This window comes from Canis lupus, chromosome 1, assembly GCF_048164855.1.
Source record: "Canis lupus baileyi chromosome 1, mCanLup2.hap1, whole genome shotgun sequence".
NCBI classification, from domain to species: Eukaryota; Metazoa; Chordata; class Mammalia; order Carnivora; family Canidae; genus Canis; species Canis lupus.
Genome location: NC_132838.1, coordinates 10,153,395 through 10,181,362, shown reverse-complemented (window position 1 = coordinate 10,181,362; position 27,968 = coordinate 10,153,395). Strand labels below are relative to the sequence as shown.

Sequence of the window (27,968 nt, the reverse complement as noted above, 5' to 3'; positions counted from 1 at the left end):
GATTGCTTATACAATCATCCTGTGAAGCAATTTCTTTGCCTCCCATCTCTATCACACTAAATTAGGAGGAAGAATATGAAAGTTTTATTTTCTCAAGCATGCCATGCTTCAAGGATTTCTTCCCCATATTTAAATACTAGAAAATAGAGATTAAGTGAGAAGCAGTTTGGAAAATTTCAAGCTTGGATTTTATTTGTTCCCACATGTTCTTCATAAATTTTGAAGATAGTAGAAGATTTAAGATGCACACAGCTGACAGTGACAGAAAACCACATCACAAGCTAGTTTAAGCCATGAGAAAATGCATTATCTCACAGGGCAGGAAATCCTAAGGAGAACAGTTCCAGGACTCAGTAGGAGACTTGCTTACGCTTAAACCGAGGTTTCTCTTCATCCTTCCAAGTGTGGAAGTGTGTCTGCTTGGCTCTCAGTTTAGTGTCTCACTGTTACAAGATGGGTGCCAGAGGTCCGGTCGTCTCATGTTAACTTCACAACAGTTAGCAGAAAGAGATGGACTATCTTCCTGTGTGTCTTTTGTTCTGAAGGTAAGCATTCTGACGGGAAAACTGACAAAACGTGTCCCATGCCCATTTGTAAATCAGTTACCGGCAAGGGAAATTGGATTGTTATAACTGATTTTGGAATAAACACAAGTGAAGACTATAGATATAGAAATATATCAACATCTTTTTCTAGGAATGAATCCTGAGAAGCAAAATCCCCCCCACCCCCGCTTTATGGAAATAGAATTGACAAACATTGTATATTTATGGAGAAAGTGATATTTTGAAATAGATTCCATAATCAGTTAACATACACGTCACCTTACAGTTACCTTTGTGTGTGTGTGAGTGCTGAGAGCACTAAAGACCTATTATCTCTTAGCAAAATGCAAGAATACAACACAGTATTACTGATTATAGCCACCATGCAGTACATTGGATCCCCAGAACTTATTCATCCTGCGTAACCAAAACTTGATAGCCTTTGACCAACGTCTCCCCATTTCCTTTACCCCCCACCCCCGACAACCACCATTCTATTTTTTAGATTCCACACATAAATGGGATCACACAGAACTTGTCCTAGATTTATCTATCCCTGGGCAGCTCCAAAGGCCAAAATCCTTTGGCAGTTCCATGGTGTAATAGTGAGCATTCAGGACTTTAAGAAGCAAATTTCATTGACCATGAGGACATATCACTTGTATGAACTCTTTTTATAATTGGCTTCCCATACTAAATTTCAAAATCCTTTCTTTGGAAGATGATCTATTTGCACCTCTATGGATGTTTAGTGTCCACAAAGTAGATATGCAGGAAAGATTTTTTTTGTTCATTATGTTGTGATTTAAAAACTCATAAATAAAATACTCTGAAGTTTGGCATAAGAACCCTGCCTTCAGTCATGAACTGCAAGATAATAAATAGCGTTTTATTTAGGTTAGTGCAAGCTCTGTAATAATTAGTCCTCAAATATATAAAGTTAAAGAAACAAATAGCTTATTTCTTGCCCACCAGTACTTGTCAGATATTGTTGGTAGTGTGTGGCCCACGTTCATGCAGTTATTTCTGGACCCAGGATAAGAAAAGTTCTTCCATCTTTAATTTTTTTAAGATTTTATTTATTCATTGATGAGACACACACACAGAGAGGCAGAGACTCAGGCAGAGAGAGAAGCAGGCTCCATGCAGGGAGCCCAACATGGGACTCAATCCCGGGAACCCGGGATCACATCCAGAGCCAAAGCAGAGGCTCAAGCACTGAGCCTCCCAGGTGTCCATTCTATATTTAATTTTTAAAGCTTTCCCTAGGGATTATCTCTCTTTCAGCCTGCTGGGATGGTCACATAGCATGAGAGGACCTCATGGACCCAGCTTGGAAATGTTACAAGTCATTTTCATTCACTGGCCAAAACTTCATTGTAGGATCCCAGCCAACTATGGGGCGAGGCTGGGAGAGGAGGCTGGGTCTGTTCCAGCAAGAAGAGAATCCAGACAGATGAACTATTTGATGTACACATAGCATGCTCTACATCGATGACCACGTCTAGTTCTTATAACGACCCCATGATATAAATATGATTAATACCCCCATATTGCTTATGAGAAAACAGACACATTCAAATAGGTTAATCAAGTATTTTACAGTAAGTAGTAGAGGCTGGAGTCAAAATTTCCAAGTTTTATCTTTTTTATGTTATAATATTTGGTTCTCTGAGGTAGAGTAAACTGGCCATTTGTACTCTCAACGTTCTCTCAATCATTCCGTGTGCTTTGCTTGACCCAAATTCCAGCTGCCAATATCTGATGCCTCCTGCAGAAGTAAGTGTCAGGGACCTACTGTGCTTGAATGCTTAATGCCTGCCTCTGCCTTCCTGTGTCATTCTCACGCCTGCCCACTGGTGTTCCCAAAACTTTCCACAGAAACTACTTTTATTCAAACCTGTTTTAGGGTCTGCTTCTGGGAGAACCAAAACTGGGACAGGTAATCTCAGGAACAGAAATTTGAAGGGAAAAAAATAGTTGCAGAAGAATTCATAGACTATCCTATTATTACACAGAGACATATGTAGAAATAAATAACTTACTGTGTAGGGGCATACACATATACAATAAATCATTCCTAAAAGGAAAGAATGATAAACACAGAATTCAGGAGTGTGGTGTCCTGCAGAAGAGCATGTGGAGAGATCCCTCTGGGAGCAAGTGGGTGTTGGTGTCACCTCCAACAGCCTGGCTCTTTTGTATATGGAAAGTATATTGTGTTTATTTATTATGATGATTCATAACTTGCAAGTGGATTAGCACACACTTATTCATGTGTATGAAATAATGGATGATTTTAAAGTGAATATATTAAGAAAAGGACATAAAAGAAATAAATAAAGTAGGTATCAGCTTAAATCCTTAAAAACCAATGGGGGGATTTAAGGACCTCTAAGCTACATCTTCAATTTATGTTTTTAAATGAATACTTTTCAAGGAGCGAGTCGCCACATTGGAAACAACCAGAATGGCTCAACTGAAGTTTATTTTATTTTCTATTTTTTTAATATTTTATTTATTTATTCATGAGAGACACAAACAGAGGCAGAGACATAGGCAGAGAGAGAAGCAGGCTCTATGCAGGAAGCCTGATGCAGGACTCGATCCCGGGACTCTAGGATCACACCCTGAGCCAACAGCAGACGCTCAACCACTGAGCCACCCAGGCATCCCAACTGAGAAGGTTTAGAAAAAAAAAAAAGTGCCCAATGACATTTGAACTTCAGGTGAGCAATAAATAATATCTTAGTATAAAATGTTCCTAGTAGTATGTGTCTCTCACTTTAGTCCAGTGATGTCCATTTTATTGACCTATTTTAGCCCAGTGGGATATATATCTATGTTACATAGTTTATGTGTTCAAATAAATATTGCATGGGATACATTAACACTAAAACATTTGTAGATTATCTGGAATTCAAATTGAACTGGGCATTCTTTCCTGTTCTGAGTTTTCCCAAATCGGGTAACCCCACCAATGAGCCTGCAATTCATCTGATTCTAAACACACTTGTTTATGACTGAGCAATTGGTTAGAAATATACTTCTTGTTATGTCTCCCATGTTTGAACAAGTGAAAGTCAATTAAGATATATGTATAAATTAAGTAAAATCATACTTTAAGTTAGATTTTAGAGTAATCTGATCCTTGGCTCCGTGTGTCCATTGGTCATATGCATTTCAATTTACAAAACATTTTTTAAGTCTCTTCAAACATAACTACTGTACTAAGCATCAGAGAGATGAACTTTAAATTTAGTTCATTCATACACATAAATACACAGAAGCTACCGTCTACTTCCTACGAGGTATAGAACAGGTGATCAACAGACCATTCCCCAAGATGAAACTATCAAAACACTGCTTTTAGGTATGAAATTCAACTTGAATGCATATACAGTATTATTTACCACATTGCAATTCCGTGTCATTTAGGAAAAGCAAAGTATTTTTAGTTGCGAGTTCCTCCTTGACAAAGGGTAATGAATATAAAGATTAGAAGTTGACACACACAAAAATTTTAATTCTGCTGTGTTCATTCTATTTTTAGGCACAATTTAATTATAAAACAAGTCAAATCAAATGAAGTAAACTGGTGAAAGGCCAGAAAGGAAGCTAAGCTTAACAAAAAGAACAAAATAATTATTTAAAAAACACTTAATCACATTACATGTTCAAATTAAATATCAAAGACAAGCAATGCAAAATACAGCATGTTAAATTACCATTTTTACATCTTCTGTTAAATTCTCTAGAAAAATAGAAATAATGTATTATTTTAAATTGAAGCTGACTAGGTGGAGGAAATGGTAGTTGTGGGAAGCTTAAGATTATAATGATGATACTAACAGCTAATATGTACTGTGTTTTAAAAGGGACACCTAAATGCCTCCATCAGTTAAGTGTCTGGCTCTTGATTTTGGCTCAGGGTCCTGAGACTGAGCCCTGTGTCAGGCTCCATGCTCAGTGGGAAGCCTGCTTGAGATTCTCTCCTTCTGCCTCTGCCCTTTCCCCTGTCCACACACACACACTCTCTCTCTCAAAAATAAACGAATCTTTTAAAAAATAATATATACCAACTAAATGCTAAATGATGCATTGTATCATTTATTTCTCAGGTCCATAACGTGAATTGCCTCCACTTAACAGATAGGTAACCCCTTCAAGATAACAAATCTAGGAAGTAACTAAACAAAGATTCCCACCATGAGATCTGACTTTCCAGTAGGAATCACTAGATACAATTCTTTCATTACAGCTTTAAGGGCCAGAGGTGTTCTAAAATGCATTTTTTTTCTATTCCTGTAACAACTAGATTTTTTCCAGTTTTAAATGGGACCTCAATTTATTAATTATTAAAAAATTATAGATTTTTTCATTTGGTAGATATGTAACACACATAAGAATTGAAATACTATACCGAATAGCACTGTTATACTTCAAAATGCACAAAGACAGTATTAATTATAAGGAGATATCATTGGGAAACAGTTTGACAGTTTTGTACAAAATTGAACTTACTCTTTCCATGTCATCCAGCAACCACACTCTTTGGTGTTTACCCAAAAGAGGTGAAGACTTGTGTGCACACAAAAACCTGCACATGAAGCTTTACAGCAGCTTTATTCATAGTTGTCAAAACTTGGAAGCAACTATGATGTCCTTTAGTGGGTGAAAGGACACTGCAGCACATCCAGACAATGGAATAGTGTTCAGTGCTAGAAAGAAATGGGCTATCAGGCCATGAAAAGGAACCTTAAATGCATGTTACTGAGGGAAAGCATCCAATGTGAAAAGGTTACATGCTGTATGATTCCAACTGTATGGTATTCAGAAGAGTCAAAATTATGGAGAAAGTAAATGGTTGGGTTGGGGTTGGTTAGGGGATGCATAGATAGAGCCCTGAAGATTTTTAGAGCTGCAAAAAGACTCTATAATACTATAATGGTGGATACATGTCATCATACATTCATTAAATCCCATATTCTACAGTCCATAAAATAGTAGACATAGGATAGACTTTTTCAGCTACATACTGAAGGTGTTTGCTCTTCAAGGATGCCATTAAAGGTGCTACTTTGGGATGCCTGGGTAACTCAGTGGTTAAACATCCACCTTCGGTTCAGGGAGTGATCGTGGGGTCCTGGGATTGAGTCCCACATCAGACATGGAGCCTGATTCTCCCTCTGCCTGTGTCTCTACCTCTCTCTGTGTGTCTCTCATGAATAAAGAAATAAAATCTTTAAAAAAGAAATTAAAAAGGTGCTACTTTAAAAAAGAGAAAAGAATTTTGTAATGTAAAATAGTTATACCTAATGATCTCACACTAACAGCATACTACTTAAGAGTACTTATGAGTAGAGATTAATAAACAGACAGGTACTTTTTTACTGTAAAAAAATTAGTAATAGGGATGGTTTTGTGGCATCTAAAATAAAGGTATTATCAGATAAGTAATAAATAATCTCTGTAATAATATTTCTATGTGGGGTTGTTGTCTTCATATCTGATAATACAATAACATGGCAGATGAAATTATTATAAAAGTTGAACTTTACAAAGTTAGCAAGTCAAAAAAGTGTCTTAATTTACTGACCCACATCACTAAACTTTCTGGAGCTTTACCACTCTCATTTCAAAAACATGAAAGTAATTCTGCACTTCTTCACTTTGCTAAGGCCAAATGAAATTAGAGATGATACAATGGTTTGAAAATCTTAATGAATCATAGCTCAATAAAGCTGTCCAATAAAAAGGTTTCAGGACTAGAGGATGTTCCAGTGGATTTATAATGTAAGATCTAGGCTGGGAAGGCCCAGAAGACACAGCTTTGACCACAGCCATGAGAAATAATTCATGAGGGGAGCTCCGGCACTTCTGAAGAGCTGTGTGGCCTCTTCCATGTCACCAGTTACAAGAGAACTGCTACATGGGTGTGTGCTCCCAGACAGATGGGGGTAAGAGGACCCAGGGTAGTAGGAGCTGAGGGAAGGACTTAACCACCAAAGGCAAGGTGAGTGTGGTCACTGTGATAGCACATAGTTTGATTTCAACGAGTCAAACTAGAACTGAAACCAATGGTCAGGCCAGTAAAGTTGAGCTGTATAAATAGAAAATCTGTAGGTCTGATGAACTCAAGTCTGAATTGAATCATTGAAAAGGACAGCCAATGCCCCTTGATTTATTTCTGATTCCCACATCCAGGGTCTCTCAAATGAAGGGAAGGCCAGATTCCACTATGGAAAGGATGCTACTACTCAGAAATATATATACATAGTTATCGTACATCATCTTCTCTTCCCTTCCCTTAAAGAGTACCGTCAGCCATTGACCAGGTGACAGTTTGGGGGAAGGAAAAATAATCAGATATTGATGATTTATAGACATTGGCCCCAAACTGGCAGTACTTCCTGAGACCTATCCGAGTAGGAAGGTAAGGAGGTCAGATAATCAGTGGACTTTTGGCTTGAGTTCATCTCATAGTGAGCTCACTGATTATTTTCCTAGTTCTAGAAAGCGTAATTAGAATACATGTAGAACAGCTTGCAGAACTTCCACATGGTTCCCGAAGACACACCGAGGGCTATGAGAGAGTCAAACGGAAACCACTGGAACTGACTCTAGCTTTGAAAATGGCAAAGCAAAGGCCATACCACATTCCTGAAGACACTGCAGGAATTATCACCACTGTCAAGGACTTAAAAAGTGACACGGCTGGTGATTTCATCCAGCTCCCCTGTTGTGCCTGCGTGGAAAACAGATGAGTGTTCAAGAATGGAAGGAGATTATTGACTATTTAATCAGGCCCTGACTCTAATTGCAGCTGCTGTTCCAGATGTGATTTCTTTGCTTGAAGCAAATTGAACACATACCCCGTCCCCGGCCTGGTGTCTGATATGTAGCTGTCCGTCTGGTGAGTACTTTTTCTCTCTCTAGCAGAAAAACTGTGGCTTGCTGACCAAATCCAGCCGGGAGCCTGTTTTTGAAGAGGCCTTGAGTTAAAGGTTTTTACATTTTTAAAGAGTTAAAAAAAAAAATAAAAGAGGGGCACCTGGATGTCTCAGCCGGGTAAGCATCTGCCTTCAGCTCAAGTCATGATCTCAGGGTCCTGGGGTCGAGCCCCGAGTTGTCAGCTCCCTGCTCAGTGGGGAGTCTGCTTCTCCCTCTCCCTCTGCCTTTCTTCCTTGCTTTTGCAAATAAATAAATAAAATCTTTAAAAATAAATAAATAAGCAAAAGAATACGTGACAGAATCCATATGGGGTCTTCAAAGCCTAAATTATTTATTATCTGGCCCTTTACAGAAAACTGTTTGCTGACCCCTTGTGGGACTTTAAAGAAGAATATTTCTATTTCTGCCTAATGAGAGCTTTCTGAGCACATTTTCCCGAAACGTGGGCTATGGGCTGAAGGCAGGCCTTACCAGGTAATTTATGACTGTTTGCATGGAACGTCAGAGAGTTTGCCTTCTGGAGGTATTATTTTCATTTCAAGGGGGCCTGAGACCTGAGATGTGGACACATCCCTGCTTTGCGACATCTAATGGTGGTGTTCTTCCCCTGGAGAAGTGTACTGACTTTCCAAAGGGTTACAGTAAGCAGAACAGGAAGGAAGGAAGGAGCAGATTCTTTTTCCCTTCTTTCAGGAGGGAAACTGGGCATGTGTATAAGCACCTAGTGGTGTATGCAGCACCTCATTGTTGCAGGATTTTTCACCCACGGCACCATTATGGCCTGAAGGTCTGTGCCCCGCTATAAATTCATATGCTCAAATCCTTACTCCCAACGTGATGGTAGTAGGTTGGACGACTGGGGGTAATCATCCAATCAGATCAGGATGCTGAGGTCAGTGTTGTTACACTAGACACCCCAGAGCTCTTTTGCCCCTTGACCCATGGGAGGACCCAACAAGGAGGCTTTGAGTCTTTGGCTATGAAGCAGGAAGTGGTGGGGACTGCAGATGCTCCACTTTCCCTTGGGTCCGCCTGCTTTTCCACTCCCAAGCCAGGTATTTGTGTTTAGCACTGTGCAGACTTCAGAAGGATCCTCATACCGCCAAGGTCAGAGGCAACAAGAACCGACATGGGCTTCAGTTGGCTTCCTGCCATCCACCCTCTTCCACCCGTCTCCCTGTCAGGTAGCCACCTCTGTGTAGCACACACTCAAGCTCCACATGCAAAGACCACAGCCTGACAGAGAAGCTTCAACCCATTCCTACCACGGCCCACATCCAGATTCCTGTAGTGAATCCTTTTATGAGTGTGTGTGTGTGCACACACGTGGTACAGATCACCTAGTGGTTCTGCTCCAGATACACTATACTTACTGATTTAGCTGTCTCTGCACAGAGGGCATTTTTGTTTCCTTGTTTTATGGAAATATGTAATAGAAATGTTGCCTTGTGGTAGTGTCATATGAAAGGTATGATTTTTGGAATTTATGTCTGTGTGTGTGCAGTCATTCCCAAGCAACAGAGAATGAAGATAGTAGCTTTTATTTGAATAGTGTGTGGGAAGCAGCGTGATTTCGGTATTTATAGCCATTCTGAATCTTTGAAAATGCCATCTTGTCTATCTAACCATTGATCGATTCAGTCATTGTTCATTCAAACTCTTATTGAACATTCAGTCCAGGCCACATGATGTCAATTCTTAAAAATAGTATTAGCTTTGCAATAAACAAATATGTTGATTTAATTCATTAATAGTGCAATGCTGTACATTAAACACCATATATGTATATATAATGTCCTGTGTAGCCAAGATGGTGGGAAGAAGGAATCAATATCCCTTAAAATGGTTGTTAAAAGCTTCAAAGAAGTGATTTATAAATTAGGTTGGTATTTTTTTAATAAATTAGGTTGGATTTTTTTTCCTTTTATTAGGATTAGTAATACTCTGATATAAGTGACAGTAGTCACTCGGAGAAGGACAAACATTACATGGTCTCATTCATTTGGGGAATATAAAAAATAGCGAAAGGGAATAAAGGGGAAAGGAGAAAAAATGAGTGGGAAGTATTAGAATGGGAGACAGAACATGAGAGACTCCTAACTCTGGGAAATGAACTAGGGGTTGGAGAAGGGGAGGTGGGTGGGGGGTGGGGGTGACTAGGTGATGGGCACTGAGGGGGGCACTTGATGGGATGAGCACTGGGCGTTATTCTATATGTTGGCAAACTGAACACCAATAAAAAAATAAATGTATAAATAAATAAATAAATAAATAAATAAATAGTATTAAATTTAAAAAAATACTTTCCAAAAAAATTATGATCAAATGTCTGCTAATATATTTATTATTGTCCACGTTGATTGAAAGGGATGAAACTTTCAACCTATGCTCATGGCTTTTGAATGTGATTTATTCCTTTATTTTTTAATAGCAAGAGCCTTTAAGATTCCATGAACCAATTTGTTCAAACCTTTCCTGTGCATCTTCGATATGTTATCAAGGTTTCATTTTACATAAGGCCATTTCCATCTAAATTATTTGAGAGACAGTCCTTCTAAAAATGCAGGTAAGCGCTGCCATAGCACATATTTTTCAGAGCCACAATGTATATTTCCATCATATTTAATATTAAAAGCACCTTTGGATGCATATTCAAGATTATCACAATGAAACAAGAATTTACAGTAATACTTGCTCCATTTTCTCCCCAACATTTATTTTGAAACTTTTGAAACCAAATGGAAGTTGCATGAAGAGTATAATTGTTGATTCCAGGTGAGGAGTACAGGACACCCTCCTGCCCTGTATTTAGAACCACAAGTTGTAAACATGTAGCTATATTTGCTTTACCTGTTTGCCTCCCTAAATATATACAATAAAAAGTATCTATGTGGTTTTTTTTTTAACTAGAATATGTAAAATTGACTAAAAGCAGAACAACTGGGGTCCAAGCCATGGTGCTGTCCCTTCTTCCTTTGTAAGGACAGCATCACGCCACTGAAGACTGCAAATTTTAGTTCTTCTCTCGTTATTATTCTTTGACAATGTGAAGTTCTACAATCCAACTTCTTAGGGAAGAAACTGCTTTTGATCACAAGAGTTTGACGAGCTAGGAATGAGCTGCACCCGACGACCACAGGCGGTTCAGCAGAAATGCCCTCTTGCAGAGATGTGCTTCGGTGTTTGAGTTTTGCCTTACACTGTCAAATGGGTATCTTGGGACACATTTTCTATTTGGAACCTGTTCCTGGTCACATGAAAACTTGTTTTCCGCTAGATAGTGTAGAAGAAAGAAGTAAAATTGTGACCACTTTTGTGTTTTATGTTTCACTTTCTACACAAATGACTCATGAGGATGAATGAAAGCAGAAAGTATGACAATGACACTCTGAGGCTCGTGGCTGCCACCCCTTGCCACCACTCTGCCATCACCCTGCCACCGCCCTCATCTCCAACAGCAAAGGCTCACTTTAGTCCTGAGCCACCCTGCTCATCTCTAGAGAAGGATGGTAGGATGCAAAGGGAAATAAATCATCCCAGCTGGACATAACCTACTCTCTTGTTTGCAAGAATAAAAACCACTTTCCTGAAGCTGCTGCTGTTGTGCAAGCAAGTTTACTCACGGTTGGCGGAGGCTGCGGGGTCGTGAAGGGGAAATGAAGCACATCATGCTCTTGTATCATATTTGACCTCTGGATGCTCACAAGGAATTCCCAGAAAACACAGCTTCTTTTAAAGGCGCTGACACTTTTACCTTTCCTAATGATCATTTAAAACACTGCTTCCCAACTGGGAGTACACATCAAGATCAACTAGGGGAGGCTTTTTTCCCTCTGTTTTGGCTTCAAGCAGAAGCTCATCCAAAACCAACCAAATGGATTTTCTAGGACTTTTGTGTATTTTTATAAAGCATCTGAGGCAATGGATGCTCACAGAATTCTGAGAAGCACAATCGGTTAAGAATCCATAACTTAAAATACAGTAATTACCACCACAAGGCTAACAATGTTATGGTTTTTTTAAAAAAAAATTTAAAAGACTTATTTGAGATAGAGCACATAAGTAGGGGGAAAGACTGAAGGCGAGGGAAAGAGAATCTCAAGCCAACTCCATGCTGAGCATGAGCCCTACTATACTGGGCTGGATCCCACATCCCTGAGATCATGACCTGAGCTAGAACCAAGAGTCAGACGCTTAACTGAATGTATCACCCAGGTGCCAAGGCTAACAATTTTTTTTTAATTTTTATTTATTTTTTCAAGGCTAACAATTTTAGATTGACATTTGCAAAAGGGCTAATTGTTTATTTTTCAATAATATTTGAGGGATGTTGAATATCTGGTTATCCAAAAGTTTTCATAGTTCTTGACCGCAAATCTATTTTTATTTTCAATGACTGTATAGATTTTAAGGTTCTGGATCCTAAGCTAAATAATACAAATCTTCCATACTAAAACATAAAATATTTCCAAAGCTTATGACTCTTTCATGTTAATTACTCATCTTTTGTATTGCTCAATCAGTAAGCACTCAGATACTTTCAGAACATGCACTTAAAATTTTCAATTAAGTCTTTTTGATATTTTTAAAAATCAGAAACCTTCAACACTAACATACTCATAATAAATACATTGTCATATAAATATAATATATTCAAATATTTATTCATCCATTCATTTATTCATTCATTTATTTTATAAATATTTATTGAATCATACTTCATGCCAACCATGTTTCAGGAACTGAGACTGTAGCCTTGAAAAAAACCCAGAAAATGTATCTGACCATTCAGGGCTTACATTAGTGTGTATTTCAGGGGGGAAGCAGGCAGTAAACAAAAATATATAATATTATAGAGAAGTGTTTGTAAAAAAATAAAGCAGCAAAGGGGTTGGGGGGAGCTGGAGGCCGGGTGGGCTAATTCATGCAGGATGGTTAATAAAGGCATGAATAATGAGGTGAGCTAGAGGAAGGAGGGAGCCAGGTACATATCCAGGAGGATGTCATTCTAGTCACAGGAAACAGCATGTGCACAAGACATGGTCCAGAACAAGACAGCAGGTGATGGAATGGAACGAGCAGGAAGGGCGTGGAGGCGGGCAGGAGAGAAATGTGGTCAGGGCAGAGAGGCTGTAAAAAATAATCATGAGCTGTATCAGTTTGTCAGGGTCTCTGTAACAAAGTACCACAAACCCTGTGGTTTAAACCACAAAAAGTTATTGTCTCACATTTCTGGAGGTCAGAAGTCCAAGACTAAAGGGTCTGCAGGGCTGGGGCCTCCTGAGGCTGTGGGGGAGAACCTGCAGCGCACCTTTCTCCTGGCTTCCCGTGGCTCCTTGGCCATATTTGGCGTTCCTCACTTTGTAGAAGCATCACCCCAAATCGTGCCTTTACCTTCCCATTCTCCCTGTATATGTGATTGTTCCAGATTTCCCCTTTCTCTTAGGACACCAGTCATTTTGGATTAGGACCCACTCTATTCCAGTATGATCTCATTTTAACTAGTTATATCCACAATGACCTTATTTCCAAATAAGGTCACGTTCTAAGGTACTAGGGGGTCAGGACTTCAGCGTAGGAATCTGGGCGGGGGGGGGGGGCACGTTTCAATCAGTAACATAGTTCATGGTGAGGCCCTTCTTTGTTACACTAAGGTAGGAAGTCACTGGAATGTTGTTTTGAGCAGAAAAATGCCACGATCTGCCTTACATCATAAAAAAAAGATCCCTTTAGCTGCTCTTGGAGAGTAGCCTGCAGTCAGGCAAGGGTGCAAGCAGTGAAGCCTGGCTATGGGATGTGGCACCTACACCAGGCTGCTGACCTGTATGGTGGTGTGATCTCTGGCTTCTTTTTTTTTTTTTTTTTTAAGATTTATTTATCCATAAGACACACAGAGAGAGGCAGAGACAGGGGCAGAGGGAGAAGCAGGCTCCATGCAGGGAGCCCGATGTGGGACTCGATCCCAGGACCCCAGGATCACGCCCTGGGCCGAAGGCAGATGCTCAACCGCTGAGCCACCCAGGCATCCCTGAACCTGGCTTCTAAGTGTATTTTAAAGATATAACTAACAAAAATTTCTCACAGATTAGAAGTGTTGAAGGAAAGAAGTCTCAGATTAATCCAGGATATTTGGCCCAAGTAATTATAACAATGATGTTACCATCTACTGAGATCAGGGGGACTGAGCATAAGCAGGTGCTTGGTGGACAGCCAGTACTTTGGATACGTTGCTTGAGTTCCCTACTAAACACCCAAGTGGAGAGGCTGAGTTGAATATCAAGTATGGAGTTCAAGCTGGAGACACAAATTTGCAAGATGTCCACACAGATTTGTAACATCCACAGAAATTACCTAAGAATTTCTAAATACACAGCAATTAGCGCTTACATTTACTTACTCACCAAATCTCAGTCTCAGAAGGCATTGCAGGAAAAAGGGGCCGTCCAGCTCCCATGTGATCTTGTCAGGGCGGGTTCTCTCTGTAGATTCCTCCCGTGGGGATCCCCACCCAGCACCGCAGTCCACAGCCCCTCCTCTCCGCCCACAGCACTGGCTCTGTTGTAGACATGCTGAATGGGTGAAGATAGCCTTCATCTATCTGAAGCAAGCTGCCCTGGCCTGCACTGTCCTGGTCTCGTTCCCGAAGTCCCAAAGATCCTAAAGACGTAACAGCAAGGATTTTATATTGAACAACAGATTACAGGAAAAGGCAAACAGAAAACAGCACTTTTAGTGAAGGCAGGTTATGGCCATCCTTTACTGCTGTATCCTCAGTAGGACACAGAAGATGTGCAAAAAACATGTGTTGAAAGAATACATTGTCAAGAAAACAATTGCCACTTTTTTTACTAGTTGTTGGAAATCTCTTCTCGGTTTTAGAGAAAGTTAAGGGTTGAGGACTGTTGTCAGGAAGGCTTGTAGGAAAATCAAATCATCTATATTCAGTATCTATTAATATTCTAAATCTGTATCCAAATAACACTGGTATCTATTTACACACACCATCAATAACCCTACTGGATACTCATATCCTCTTACATGCATTTTCACTGAAAGCATAAAACCCAATGTTTTTTTTTTTTTCCCCCCAATGGGGTTTTTGGAGATGTTTGTGAACCTAAATATTTGTTAAAGAACTAACAACTCCCATTTCCATCCAAAAATGTTAGAGCTTGAGTTGCAAAGTGGCCAAGCAAATTTAAACATACTACTATTTCATATTCCTGAAGTCTTGGCTTTTCTCTGTGATCAACAATGATATAAATTCTAAAAAAATAAATCGAATATATACATATATTTCTGAGCTGTTTTCATGTGCCAGTCATGTGTCTTATATGTAACTCAGTCAATCTCAATCCAGGGAGATGGGTTCCATCAACCCGGAATTAGACACTTCCCAACTTTGCACAACATGTGATGGAATAAGGACTGGACTTCAGGCAGTAGGACACTGGGCCTCCACATCCACGATGCAGTCCCCTCTCAGCAATGACCTGGGAGCCAGTTCATCACCCACGAAATTTATACAGAGGACATGGTTTGGTTGCTCTTATCTGCGAAGGTCCATTCTAACCAGCTCATCTGTATGAGTCCCACGTTGGGTGGGGCCCACTTTTGGCTGTTATTCCTGTGCCAGGACAATTCTCATTAAAAAATGTGCTGAAGGTATAACATGTGAAAAATAAATTACTAAAAAATTAGTGTTTCTACAGACTTCTGTTTTTTCTAATACACTTTCTCCATTTGATGCTGTTTTCAAAAAGAACATCGAAGCGTTAGACTTCCGTTTTACTGACAACAAAAAGGAGGGGAGGTTGTGTTGTGTCCACGATCACAATGAAGCTGTAGATCACAGACTCAAGTCCAATTATTCCAACTCTAAACCCTGCAATGAATGTTTAAAAATAATCAAGTGTTACAAATACAGAAATATAAAACCTATGAATCTCAGGTTATCTATAAGAGGATTAGATAACAACTTGATCTCTCCCAAGTCTGTTTAAACTCATTTTATGTTTCTATAATGACAAATAACTTACAATTTAATGAAAGGAAAAATAATTTGTGGAAGATCAGTCCTCTTGCTTGCACAAGGAACTATTAGTATTGAAAATATACAAATAGTAAAAGTAATAACATTTTTCAATTAATTTATTTTAGAAAATCAAAGGTTTACAATTGGTGCCATAAGGCAAGATATCATGAATTCAACAAGTTAGTAGTAATACAGACTTCCAAAAACCTTTATAGATTTAGTCCAAAGTAGAAAATTATTTTTTGCCCACTCTTGGACTCAGACACATTCAGAAAAAATATATATTTATAAAAATAAAATGGCAAACCTAATCCCACCAAATAATTGATAGTCTTAATATCTCACACTGGTTTACTTGAACAATGTCTGCATAAAGAGAATAGCTAAGTTTTTTTTTTTTTTACCTGTCCTCTGTATGATACCTCTGTATCATATGAAGCAATGATGAAAAAATGTAAATTATTTTAGAAAACCAAAACCACAAAAGCCCCTGAAACAAAACACAAGAAACATCAACAAAAATCCACTAAACAAAAATACAGTTGTCTAACTACTCACATAGGCCCTTCCTTCAACCTCTAGACATTTGGCTGTTAATGCTATTTCTAAGTCAGATACCAGGAAAACACTAGGCGTGAGAAGAAAATAAAAATTCAGGCCTAATACACCTCAAGTTTCAGATAAAGTAGCTAGAGAAACATTAATGTGTATGATGAAGCAAATAGAAAGGACTACAAGCTATAATGGGGTGCATAGCTTGATAAAAATATATATTTTCTTCCTCTGAAATGTAATTAAATATTGTCTGAACACTAGATTTAGCAATAGCAAGTCACCTAGAATTCTGAATTTTAAGATTTAGAAAGAGAATTTTATTGCAACCAAAAGAAAAGACAAAAGGATACTCTTATTAATATGTAATCATAATAAGATTCACCAGTGAATGAGGATATCTCTATTATACTACTAGATTCATTAAGAAATTAACTTGGGTGTAGTTTTTCCTAAAATGAAAATAGCATTTCTACTTAAATGCTGATACCACATTAAAGGGAACAGCATACTACTGAACAAAATTTTTAAATTTGTTTTGTGAGAAATCTGATAGTATCCTAAAGTAGAAACAAAATAAAAAGCAAAATTTTAATACAAAAGAAAGAAAATTATTCCTTATAAACCATCTACACGTTTTGTTTTCCTAACAGACACTCTTGAAAAACACAAATAGAATATAGGACAACAGTAGAGAGTTGTGAAAAAGGTAACAGAAAATTAAGGCATTAACTTACTGACAAGCAAGTCTCAGAATACAAAGATCACTGGATGTCTTGTTTGTTGATACATATTGAGTTTTTACTATTTTTTCTTTCTCTACTGAAGTCTTTCATTTTTATAAGTGATGCCTGACAAAGGCCAAAAATGTGCAGATGATGGACATCTGATAATGATAAACATGAAGAAAAGCCATGGCATTTTCTACAATTTCCTACTGTCACTGGTGGAGGCTATGCTTTACATTCCTTATTAGGTTAGACTCGAAGCATGATAGTCACCTAAGCTTTTGTCACTGCTGCAAAACAAGCTCGACCTCTGGGAACATTAATATTTATCCTCCAAAAGAACCCCTCATTACTCTTTGGAGAGGAATCCAATTGTTAAATTGGTAGCATTTAACTATGATATGCTAAAAGAACACATGGATACAATAAAACAATTGCTAGAAACTTCTTAGTAGATACAAGAGTTTCAGTTTAGCTGGGATCAGCATGGCATCAGAAGTAACCAACAGCTGGCTTGAGGACCAAAGCCCTAAACAACTTCAATATCAGGACCATGAGTTGCATATTTTTAAAGTGATTAACACTCATTTTTCAGTGTTTAATAAAAACTATTATATTGTTTAACTCATTCAGTGAATAATCACCCACACAATGGTCATCTAATAAAAATCCTATAAACTTAGCTAAAATGAAGGACTCAAAAATAATCTACAATAAGCACACCATAATTATACTTAAAATAATGCCAATTTTTATCCATTACTCGGGATAGAGTTCTTATTTCATTATAGGGAGAAGAGGAGAGGTCACTGGCTGAAATAGGCGTCAGAAATGAGAGGATGGAGAAGGTAACTGGCAGATCTCTTACTCACTGGATTATCATAAATTTGTTGACAGGCTGATAATGTCACTCATTATGAATATAAACATGCCCATGTTATGTAACAGACATATGTCAATAAATTTTATATATGTGTATGTAAATATATTGTGCATGTGTGTATATACACAGATACACATATACTATGTCATAAGTTACCATATCATAAACATAAAAAATATGATATATATTACTTTTTAAAAAGCAGCAGGAGCTTTTTATCAAAGCAAATTTTTAGAAGAGATTCCAATATATAAAACAGAAAAAATAGGAGGCCATTCTGGCTAAAGCAGAGTAGGAGTAACAGAGACCCTCCCCTTCCTACAGTGACCACTGAGACAACTGCTAAGCATGTCCCAGGGTGTGGTTTGAAATCAATGTCCCAAATAAATCCATTTATTTTGCAAAGATTAAACACAAGACTATTTTTCCCCACTCTATAGACGCATAGGAAATTTTTATAATGCAACTGAGTATAAAGTTAAAAAGGAACTTTTCTTCTCCTTTAAAAACAATAACAAAATAAAATCGCTAAGCTATATAAAACCAAATTATTTTTAAGTCAATCTTAAGTTGATCCATGGAAAAAGTTGTTAGTTCTCCTTTAAAGTGCCTAAATTTTAAAGACTTAATTTTGTCCACGTAAACCTTACCTAAAATATATGAGGAGAATGAATGGTAGGAGGTGAAGGTATTGTTTTTCTTTGTCAAACATGTATCTTCTACCTGACTGACCAATTTAAATATTCTGTTCAGGAATCTTAATTGTGTCACAGAATACTCAGATAGAGAAACATGCAAAAGAACTGATCTGCTGTAACAGTATCTATAAGGTCAACTTTGATGGAGTGTCTGGATTTTTTTTTTTTTTTAGACAAACATTTCATCTCTTTGCTCCAAATATGCCCCCATTTAGGAAGGACTACTTTAATCCATGCAAGTAGATATTAGCAAAATACAAATAACGTATTCTTTTTTGTAAAGATCATGATTAAATGTCTAAATTCAATAAATAGACTCTTTAATAATTTGAAATCCTATGAAATATTCTACATTAGCAAAATTTCAATCTTTCTTCTTTTCTAATACATCTTTGGGTCCTTGCACCGTAGGCACTAGGGCATCTCCACTCCTTGGCTCCTGTTCTTTGCTTTCTTCTGTTGGTTCTTGGCTTTCAATTTCACTTTTGGATACTTCATATCGTTCTTCTATGTAACCTCCATCTGTGTCTGCTGTGTAGATGCCATAGCACATGATACTGACGACCCCCAGTGGAAGGCCAAAGAGAAAGCAGCCCATCAGTGGAGAGCTCTTGAATATAGACTGTGGGAAGAGAATCACAATTCAGTTCTCCTTATATGTACTCTGGTATAAGATACATGAATGAATTTCAAACTACGGCAAATTTCTTCCACTTGCTAACCAGTCAACTTGCTTTTAGTTCCAATGAATCAATGTCAGGATCTCTGCAGCAGCTACCATGTTAGAGACACTGTAAGATAGAACTTTTACATGTATGTGTGTGTGAGAGAGAGACCAGCTACCAGCAGCAGAAAAAAGCACCAAATATTTTATATCCTTTTCTAAGACATTTATCTTCCTCACATAACCATAAATGTCTCTTTGGAGATGGCAACTGCGTGCCCAACAGCTATGTAGTCGGATCCTGGACTACAGCAATGTGCTCACTGCGAAGGCTGCTTATCTACCATAAAAAAGGTACATACACATTCCTCTTCACATGGCATTTAAGATATTTTTTACGTACTGGTTAATGATAAAGCACATTAACTTAATTATTTCCCTCAGTGTATACACAATCCGCTTAGTTCTCAGAAAAGTAAAAGCAATTTTATTGAATAGGTTTTTCAACTATACTATCCTCTGTGGGTTACGACTGTAACTCAGAACTGTGCAGACAAAGTCAGAAGAGGGCAAAGTGACTTTGGGTGGAGGTAACGGAAGATGGCTTCCCAGAATAAAGGTGTTTTGAGGCAGAAATTTAAGCATGAGTAAGAATAAGGCACTGTGAGAAGCAGCAGGAAGCTACAGAGAAGCTTCTGCAATTATTCGAAAACTAGAGAGGCCATTTGAGATGACAGATATTCCCATATGTGTTGATGGAAAAGGGAAGGAAAGTGATAATAGACCATTCTGGTAACATTCATTGTGTGGTAGTGTACAGAATGGATGGGAGCTGGAGTGACAGCAAGTGAAGTTAGAGCAGCAGCAGACACAATGTCCTAAGGGCTTATTTTGAGGATTTCTACTTTGATGACTGCTTTTGGCCTTAATGAAAACGCCCATGGAGTAAGTAGCTAAACAACTAGAACTAAGTTTAAGGCCCAAACAAACTTAGGCATGCCTCTGCTGTCAAGCTGACCTAGAGGTGAAGCAGGTTCAGATCCAATGACTAAAAAGGGCAGGAGTTGGAAAGAGACTCTGGAAAACATTTTTAAAGTCATGCCAGTGAGGTAACGGATTCTGAATCCCAGGTAACTCACCCATCTGCAGAAATGAGTACTTAGAGAAACTTAATTTCCACCTGAAAAAGATCTTTTTAATGTAAATATGGACTAGTTTCTAGCTTTCAAATTGAAGATGTATCTTTACCTAATCCTTTGAAATTTCAGATTTACCCTCAATTAGACATAAAGCAACTATATATATGTATATTCTCAATAATCCATGACACTAAGCAGACCATCACAACTTACCACAATAGTAGATTTGGCATCAAATACTATCCTCTTCAATCTCTGCAATATGCTATCACCTCCTTGGGCCTTGAAATTAACAGGGGAAAAAAACCCACAATTAAATTATTATTTAAGTATCAAGACTTTATTTTTGTTATATAACCTTACAACTGCAGGTCAAGGGTTGACCCCAGGAGATTACGAAAAGCACCTGAAAGAGCCATGCTGTATATAGTCACAATTTTTTTTTTTTTGGTCCCCTGCTTTCTTGTGTGAACACACTCTGATCCTCTTCTGAAGAATTCAATCTCAAGCCTGCGCGATTCTGGAATTCTGGAAAACAATAACTGCTATAGGACATCTTTGTGATTGTGTAAGGAGAGTCTCCCCAAGAATGGCCCTCCCCTCACCTCAAAAGTGCTGAAAGGCAGAGAGAAAAACTTCTGATGCAAATATATCAAATCTCTGCATTTGGCCATCCCTGAAATCTGGCTCAGTGCTTGAATTCCCAAACTATATGAGCCTCTCCTTGTCAAACAGTTTGAATTGGGTCTCACTAGCTCACACATAGAAGAATTCTCACTCATAGAGGTGAGTTTTATTTCAAGTAGTATTATTTTCTCAACTAAAAAATTTCTACTATGTGATTGTTTCTAAAAAGAAATGCTTGTTATTCTGTGAGCTAACTTTCAAACAAAGTTTGTAAAAGCTGAAACAAAACGCTCACAAAATAGTAGTTTAACTTCATAAAAGCCTAGAAGTCTCATACTTTTTTCTATTTCATTCTTGTCTGTTGAATTAAGATGCATGCTGGTCACAATGTCCTGAGGCAACTTCATGGCCCTATAATATGGACTGCAATCCACAGTTTGAATAACACTACAGTAAGATTTATAGAAAAAAATGGAAAGCTAAGACTGTCTATTATTTCTGAGAAATATTTTATATGAATGAATTTGGAACTCTCCCCTGAAGCTCTGATTCTCAGCACATTTCCTTAAGAAACTGTAATCTTATACACAGGTTTTCTTAGAAAAGCAATCTGAATAACTTAATCCAATTATACTCTTGAACCCAGAAAGGTTAAGGGCCAGGAAATTTCACTCCTGGGATAGCTCTGCACACTGAAGACCTCTTAGCAGCCATAGCCTGACTCCAAATGGCAATAGCACCTCCCACTCACTATGACAATCAAAAATATCTTCCAAATAACCCTAAAGGAGACCTCTCCAGCTATGAGCAGCATCTTTCACAGAGAACCTTTTATGTCTCTCAGAATGTGGCTCTGTGACAGGAGACAAGCAAGGTGGGGAGGACTGCCCCTCACACCCCAGGTGATTGCTCTTCTTTCCAGAATCAGAGGAGGAGAAGAAAGTTTGTTTCTCCCCGACCTCCTCCTCCCACCATCCCTTTGAAATGGAGTCATCAACTCACCTCCACTGTGCCATCCAAGATGTTATTAATGAACTGCACCATGTCCTCGGCATTCTTGATCTGTCTGTCTAGTAAAAAGTACTGTTGGTTGGAAGTATTTAGTACAACCACCGTTGGGACTTTGAGTTCACTGAAACAGAAAAATAAAAGAATCAAAATACACATTAAACACTGAGATGCCAAGTATTTTGATATTCATTTATACTGTATCTAAGTAACTATAATTACAAAAGGGAGAAGCTGCATTAATGGCTTTGCCTCCCTATGCTCACATGAAGAAAATTTCAAATTGTCCATCAGTTTACAAAATAGCTAAATTTAGATTATACCAAAAACACTCTAGGGCGCTGGGTGGCTCAGGCTGATGAGCATCTGACTCTTGATTTCAGCTCAGGTCCTGATCTCAAGGTCATGACACTGAGCCCCACGTTGGGCTCTGCACTCAGAAGGGAAATGGCTGGAAGTCTCTCCCTCTCCCCTTCTCCTTCTTTATTAAGGAAAAAAAAAGTGAAAGAATATATTCTAATATATAATATCAGAGATCTGAGTATTTGCTTAAACTGAAGGCTAAAAATTATGTATGAAGTACCAATTTCTGGGCAATCTTATTCTCTGCCATCCACATACCACCAGTGTTGGTCACACACAGCCCGTTCCGGGTAAGTGGTACTAGGGAAACAAGACAGGGTAGAGCACCATCTCTGCAGCCACATGGCTTGAGCCCGGAGCTTTCCCATAAGTCAGGTTTCTAGGCCTCATGCTTGTCATTTATAAGTGAATAAAAGGGAGTAGTAGGAGGGTATCTATATTGTAAAAATTAAGTGAGAAAACTCCAATTTAAACATTTAGCACACTACCTTGTGTTCAATAGACACTCTTCCAAATTCTCTGAACTCCCACTATCCCACTACACATCCCAACACATCCTCAGGAAGTGCTCACTGATGTACTAGACATCAATTCAGTTTGCAAACACAAAACATTACTATTAGGGGCCATTTAATTGAACTAATTATTTTTTCCTTCCAAAGATAGGTTGTTGCACAGTCATAAAAGGAAGGGAAGTACTTAATTCTGTATGTCACCTACACATGGGTTTAAGGTTATTTGTATGTCTATATGAAAATATTATGTAAAAGTACAAAACTCTAGAGTAGCAGCAATTCACACCACTGTATTATCACCACATGAGTGAGTTCAGCAGATGGCTTTCTTGCTCCTAATTCTCTACTCTCCCCATGCAATGCTCTTTTCCCAGGGAGGCAAAACATACTCATGTGACTCCTCATATGTTGGGTTCAGCCATGTGACGTATAGCCAAGGGCAAGGTAACAGATGTGACTCAAGCAGAGGCTTGAAATGTGAGTGCATGGGTAGGCTTGCTTGCCTGTGTTTCTGTGACTGCCACATGATAACCTCCCAGGAAAATATCCTTCCAGGATCAAGGCATGCAAAGACTGCAGACCTGAACCTCAGTGGCAGTCTGGAGCCATATCTATCTGTGCCCAGGCAGTATCAGCCAAGCCCAGGTAAGTGAGAGAAAGTAAATATTACAGCTGGAAGTCACTGGGTATTAGAGTCGTTGATTATCCAGAATTATTATTTGGCAATAGTTAGTTGATTATATAATTAAAAAAGAAAAAAAAACTTAGCTTCATTCTTGTTCATAAGAATAGACAACTTTTTGATTTATAGCAGTTTAGTTATTAGTTATAATGCATACATAGCAAAAAATTCCATTTTTACAGAATAGATCAGAACTTGGCCTGCCTATAAAAATACATATTATAAAAAAGTTAAATACACAGTGGAACTAGAATTCAATAATTCGAGTAATGATGGAAAGGGAAAATATCATTTCATCCTATTCCCTCTTAATTACATTCACAAGAACCACCCCCCCCAAAAATATTTAACAAATCTAGGGTCTGATAGTACCCTATTTATTTTGAGACAACGTAAAAAACATAGTGCTGCCGTATAACTATCTTACAAAATATCATGTATTTGCCCTACGTTAAAACCCCTTTCAGCATCAATACCTATTAAATGCTACTATTTATCTGACAATATTAATGTCACAGAAGAGCTTTGGAGTAAGAGAGATCTGGATTTGAGAACTGGATCTCTTTAACTTACTTGTTGGGCATCCTTTGGCATATTATTTAACTTCCTTGAGTTTCTTCTAAGAAATTTCAATTTCCTCATCTATATAAAATGGAAATAATAATAGTACTTACACCTTACTGAGTTATTGTAAAAGTTAAAAAATACCTATTGACCACTCAGTCCAGTGTCGGTCACAGAATTAAGTGCTCAATAAGGACTTTCAAATATAATCACGTAACCATCATCATATGCTTTCTCTTCTTTTGAAAAAGAAAAAAAAAGCAAAATATGAATAAAAAACAAACAAAACAACACAACAAGGTGTTGGTGGTAGAGATTACTGTTGTTCTTGGACCACAACTGAAGCTCAAAATTTCTATCTCACAACTCACATTAACAATCATACTTATGAAGGAATATCCATCCATCTGTATATATTCCGAATATCATCCTGGATCAAGGAGTTGTCTCTTGGACCCAAATTCTTTCAGCCTTTTACAGTGTTTTACTGAATGCTGGCTTGCCTTGAAGGACATTGTAAGAAACGGTTCTGTCGAATTCCCTACTATATATACTGTAAAAATCCTATCAAAAATATATTTCTATTATAATGTCCCCCTCTTTATGAGATTATATAAGGTCTGCCATACTCCTTATGACCAAATTATTTTACAGGCTACAGGAAATATGTGAATAATGTTTTTCTACTCTTGAATATTAAATATTCAGGATCAAAATTTTCAAGTACCTTCAGTAATGACCTGTAAATGATAAATACCTAAAATAATACAGATCCTTTATTTTATTTTCCTTTGTCTTGATTCCTTGGTTATATATTATATCACATTACTTTGTATCACTGGTAAACACTCTCAAATTCTTACTGGACTAAGAAGATAATAAATATAAATGAATAGAGATAAAAATACTTTATAATTTTAGGCTTTTAACTGGAAATTATGAATGTTACTTGGGGTTGTAAGTTTGGTTTGTATTTCCTCAGTGCTCTTACTTGGAAAATGGAATAATACCCTAAAATGTGAATGAAGGCAACTGCCACACCTTTGCTGCTAAGCAAAGCTAGAGAACACCAAAACAGAGCACAATGCTGTGAACTCAAAATGTAACCTCAACACCGCTGGACAAGGTCACTTGTCTCTAGTGAGCTTTCCCCATCTTCATTTCAGGGGCTATTTTACAGCCCCATTCTCTCCAAAGCCCCATTTCCTTATCACCTCTTGTGTGCTATAGTGCTCTGCCTAAAATAACTTCTCTTAATGACTGCCTCCTCTGGCAAGCATTTTCTGATCCCTTCCACTTTTTTTTTTTTTTTTTTATCCCTTCCACTTTTATGTGCCTTGGGGTGTGGTGGGAGCCACTCTGTTTCCAGAACCCTCTACTGCAATGAATTTTTCATACAGTTTTGCAATTACTATGTTGTCCTACCCAGCAGACTACAGGCATTTTGAAGACAGGAGGAACTCTACTCTTTTTCTGTGTCAACAGTACTAAACACAGTGTGTGATATACAGTAAACCCTTACTAAGGGTCTACTGCATCAAGTAGATTCTTATTTGAAATTAATTTAGTATAAATATGCTAAATGTTTTCTAACAACTTTTTGAAGTGACAAATCAGATTTTTATGTCATAAACACAACTGATGGAATTATTTTAAAATTGTATATTTTCCCTATAAAGTTATTTATACTTTCTTAATTCTTCTCATATAGCAGTTAATACTTAAATGTAAAAATTTTCCACTTAAATTACATTTACTCACTGAAACTGACCTTAAGGGAAGATGTGTGTTAAACAGAAACTACAAGATTTAAAAGTTTTGAATGCTATCTTCTTTCCAAAATATATGAAATTTAGAGATAGGTATTTTTTAATATAGAACAATATTAAAGTTTAATGTGTTTCAAATTTAGACTTAAAAACTAAAGTGAGATATTTGATGGGAGGATATCTGCTTTGTATATATGTATGTAGACTTCCTTTTTTGCTTCCCACCTAGTAATGCTTTTATCTCTCAAAAAACAGAAACTTAAAAATTGACAGATTTGGTAGCAGTCATTTAAACATTTAGAATTTTACTTACTCCATCAGCAGGGTATTTATATAGTCATTTCCATCCATATGGCCAAACTGAAAATCTCTAACCAACAACAACAATCAAGAGAAAGAGAGAGAGAGAGAGTGTGACATTAGATACAAAACAAGGTAAATATGAACCAAGAACTGAACTTCAGGGTATGGTTAGCATGTAAACACTGTAAATGTTCAACATATAAGTTACATGAAATAAATGTAGAAAAGAGTATGAATTCTACTGGCTTCTGAGATACAAATACACGTGAGTAAAATTAAACAAATTCTAAGACATTTCTACTTTCCATGTATTTAAAATGTAGGGCAACATATGCTTTTCTAAGTAATATATATTTAAGAAAAATTAAATCCACTCTGTTTAAAAAAGGACAAATAAGAAGATGTTCATACTATGGAACAGGAGAAATATAAACATGTATCACTGTTGTATCACTAGAAGACTCAGAATAAAAAGGTATTGTAACAAATTTATATTGACAGTCTCTTATGGCAGTAAAAAAAAGAATGACTTGGCATAAAACAAAAAGTTATTCTCTGAATTCCTGTTATAATCATCGGTCTATAACTTGTGACTACTCAATTTAACTTAAATCTCAAATTTATGAGTACATGTCCATATTTCCTTACCACAAATGTATCCCAAATCCCATCGTACAGCAAGTATGATACAAATTATAAAGGAAATCTTATTTGCATGACATACGTCAACAAATACCAAGTCCAGCTGAGTGAAGTAAGCCAGTCGGAGAAGGACAAACATTATATGTTCTCATTCATTTGGGGAATATAAATAATAGTGAAAGGGAATATAAGGGAAGGGAGAAGAAATGTGCGGGAAATATCAGAAAGGGAGGCAGAACGTAAAGACTGCTAACTCTGGGAAACGAACTAGGGGTGGTAGAAGGGGAGGAGGGCGGGTGGTGGGAGTGAATGGGTGACGGGCACTGGGGGTTATTCTGTATGTTAGTAAATTGAACACCAATAAAAAATAAATTTAAAAAAAATAAATTAAATATATCCATGTGAATTAAAAAACAAAAAACAAAAAACAAAAAAACAAATACCAAGTCCAGATAATTCATATGGAAATGTAACATACAATAATTCACGTCAGTATCTTGATTCACCTTTAAAAGTATAAAATAGTACTACTTTTGTTTTATTATATTACATAATTAAAGAAAGATAAAGGAATCTTCCTGAATGTAAGCACCTACCTGTGGAACTGGTCTCTGTAATCTCTAGCAACTTCCTGAATAATTGACTTTAATCTGTGAAAGAACACATGAATGTTTCATCTCTTTGCTTCAAAAATATATTATCATTTTCCAACTATAATATCTGCTGCCTTATCTAATACTGTGGGGAAAAGGAAGATGCCATATCAAGTTTATCTGAAGCCATGTAAAGTCTGAATTAGATGGTATTTGAAGCTTAAAACTATTTCAAAACACTATACCTGGTGTGTTCAATTGATGTATTTTTCTCATCAATAACTGCAATAGCCACAAGCTTTCCTGAAATTAAGAATGACATATCTAAATTCAATAGCCCTCATTATACAAACTTTTCAATTATTACTGTAGCTGTGAATCGGAATTAGTAAATAATTTCTAGAATTTAATTCCAATTATCCTACATGTTACGCACAGTAGAATGAATCAATGAATTAGTCAATTCAAAGTGAGATGTTCCCTCCCACCTCCCATCCCACAAATGTAAATAATAGTAAATATTTAATAATTTATATATTCAAATCGTACTGTTTTCACACTACTGACAAACTGACTAAATTACATACTTTGTCAAAAGCTAAATATTTAATAATTTATATATTCAAATCGTACTGTTTTCACACTACTGACAAACTGACTAAATTACATACTTTGTCAAAAGCTAGGATATTAAGAAATACATT

The 27,968-nt window shown here is 37.3% G+C and overlaps 1 protein-coding gene across 4 annotated transcripts in view; it reads right to left on the bottom strand.

Annotated features, from left to right (window-relative positions):
* Positions 1-15,632: 15,632 nt before the first annotated feature.
* TMX3 (thioredoxin related transmembrane protein 3) overlaps positions 15,633-27,968 on the bottom strand; it is a 44,244-nt gene continuing 31,908 nt past the window's right edge. For 3 of the 4 annotated variants that reach the window (XM_072820728.1, XM_072820735.1, XM_072820748.1), the window contains 6 exons: positions 27,510-27,567; positions 27,268-27,321; positions 26,040-26,096; positions 21,828-21,957; positions 20,412-20,480; positions 15,633-19,017 (listed from right to left, as the gene is read on the bottom strand). In XM_072820728.1, coding sequence (XP_072676829.1) covers positions 18,760-19,017; positions 20,412-20,480; positions 21,828-21,957; positions 26,040-26,096; positions 27,268-27,321; positions 27,510-27,567 — 626 coding nt within the window. In that variant the 3' untranslated portion in view covers positions 15,633-18,759. Of the gene's footprint in view, positions 19,018-20,411; positions 20,481-21,827; positions 21,958-23,966; positions 24,036-26,039; positions 26,097-27,267; positions 27,322-27,509; positions 27,568-27,968 lie in introns of those variants that run through there. The other variant, XR_012028232.1, reaches the window with a different exon arrangement.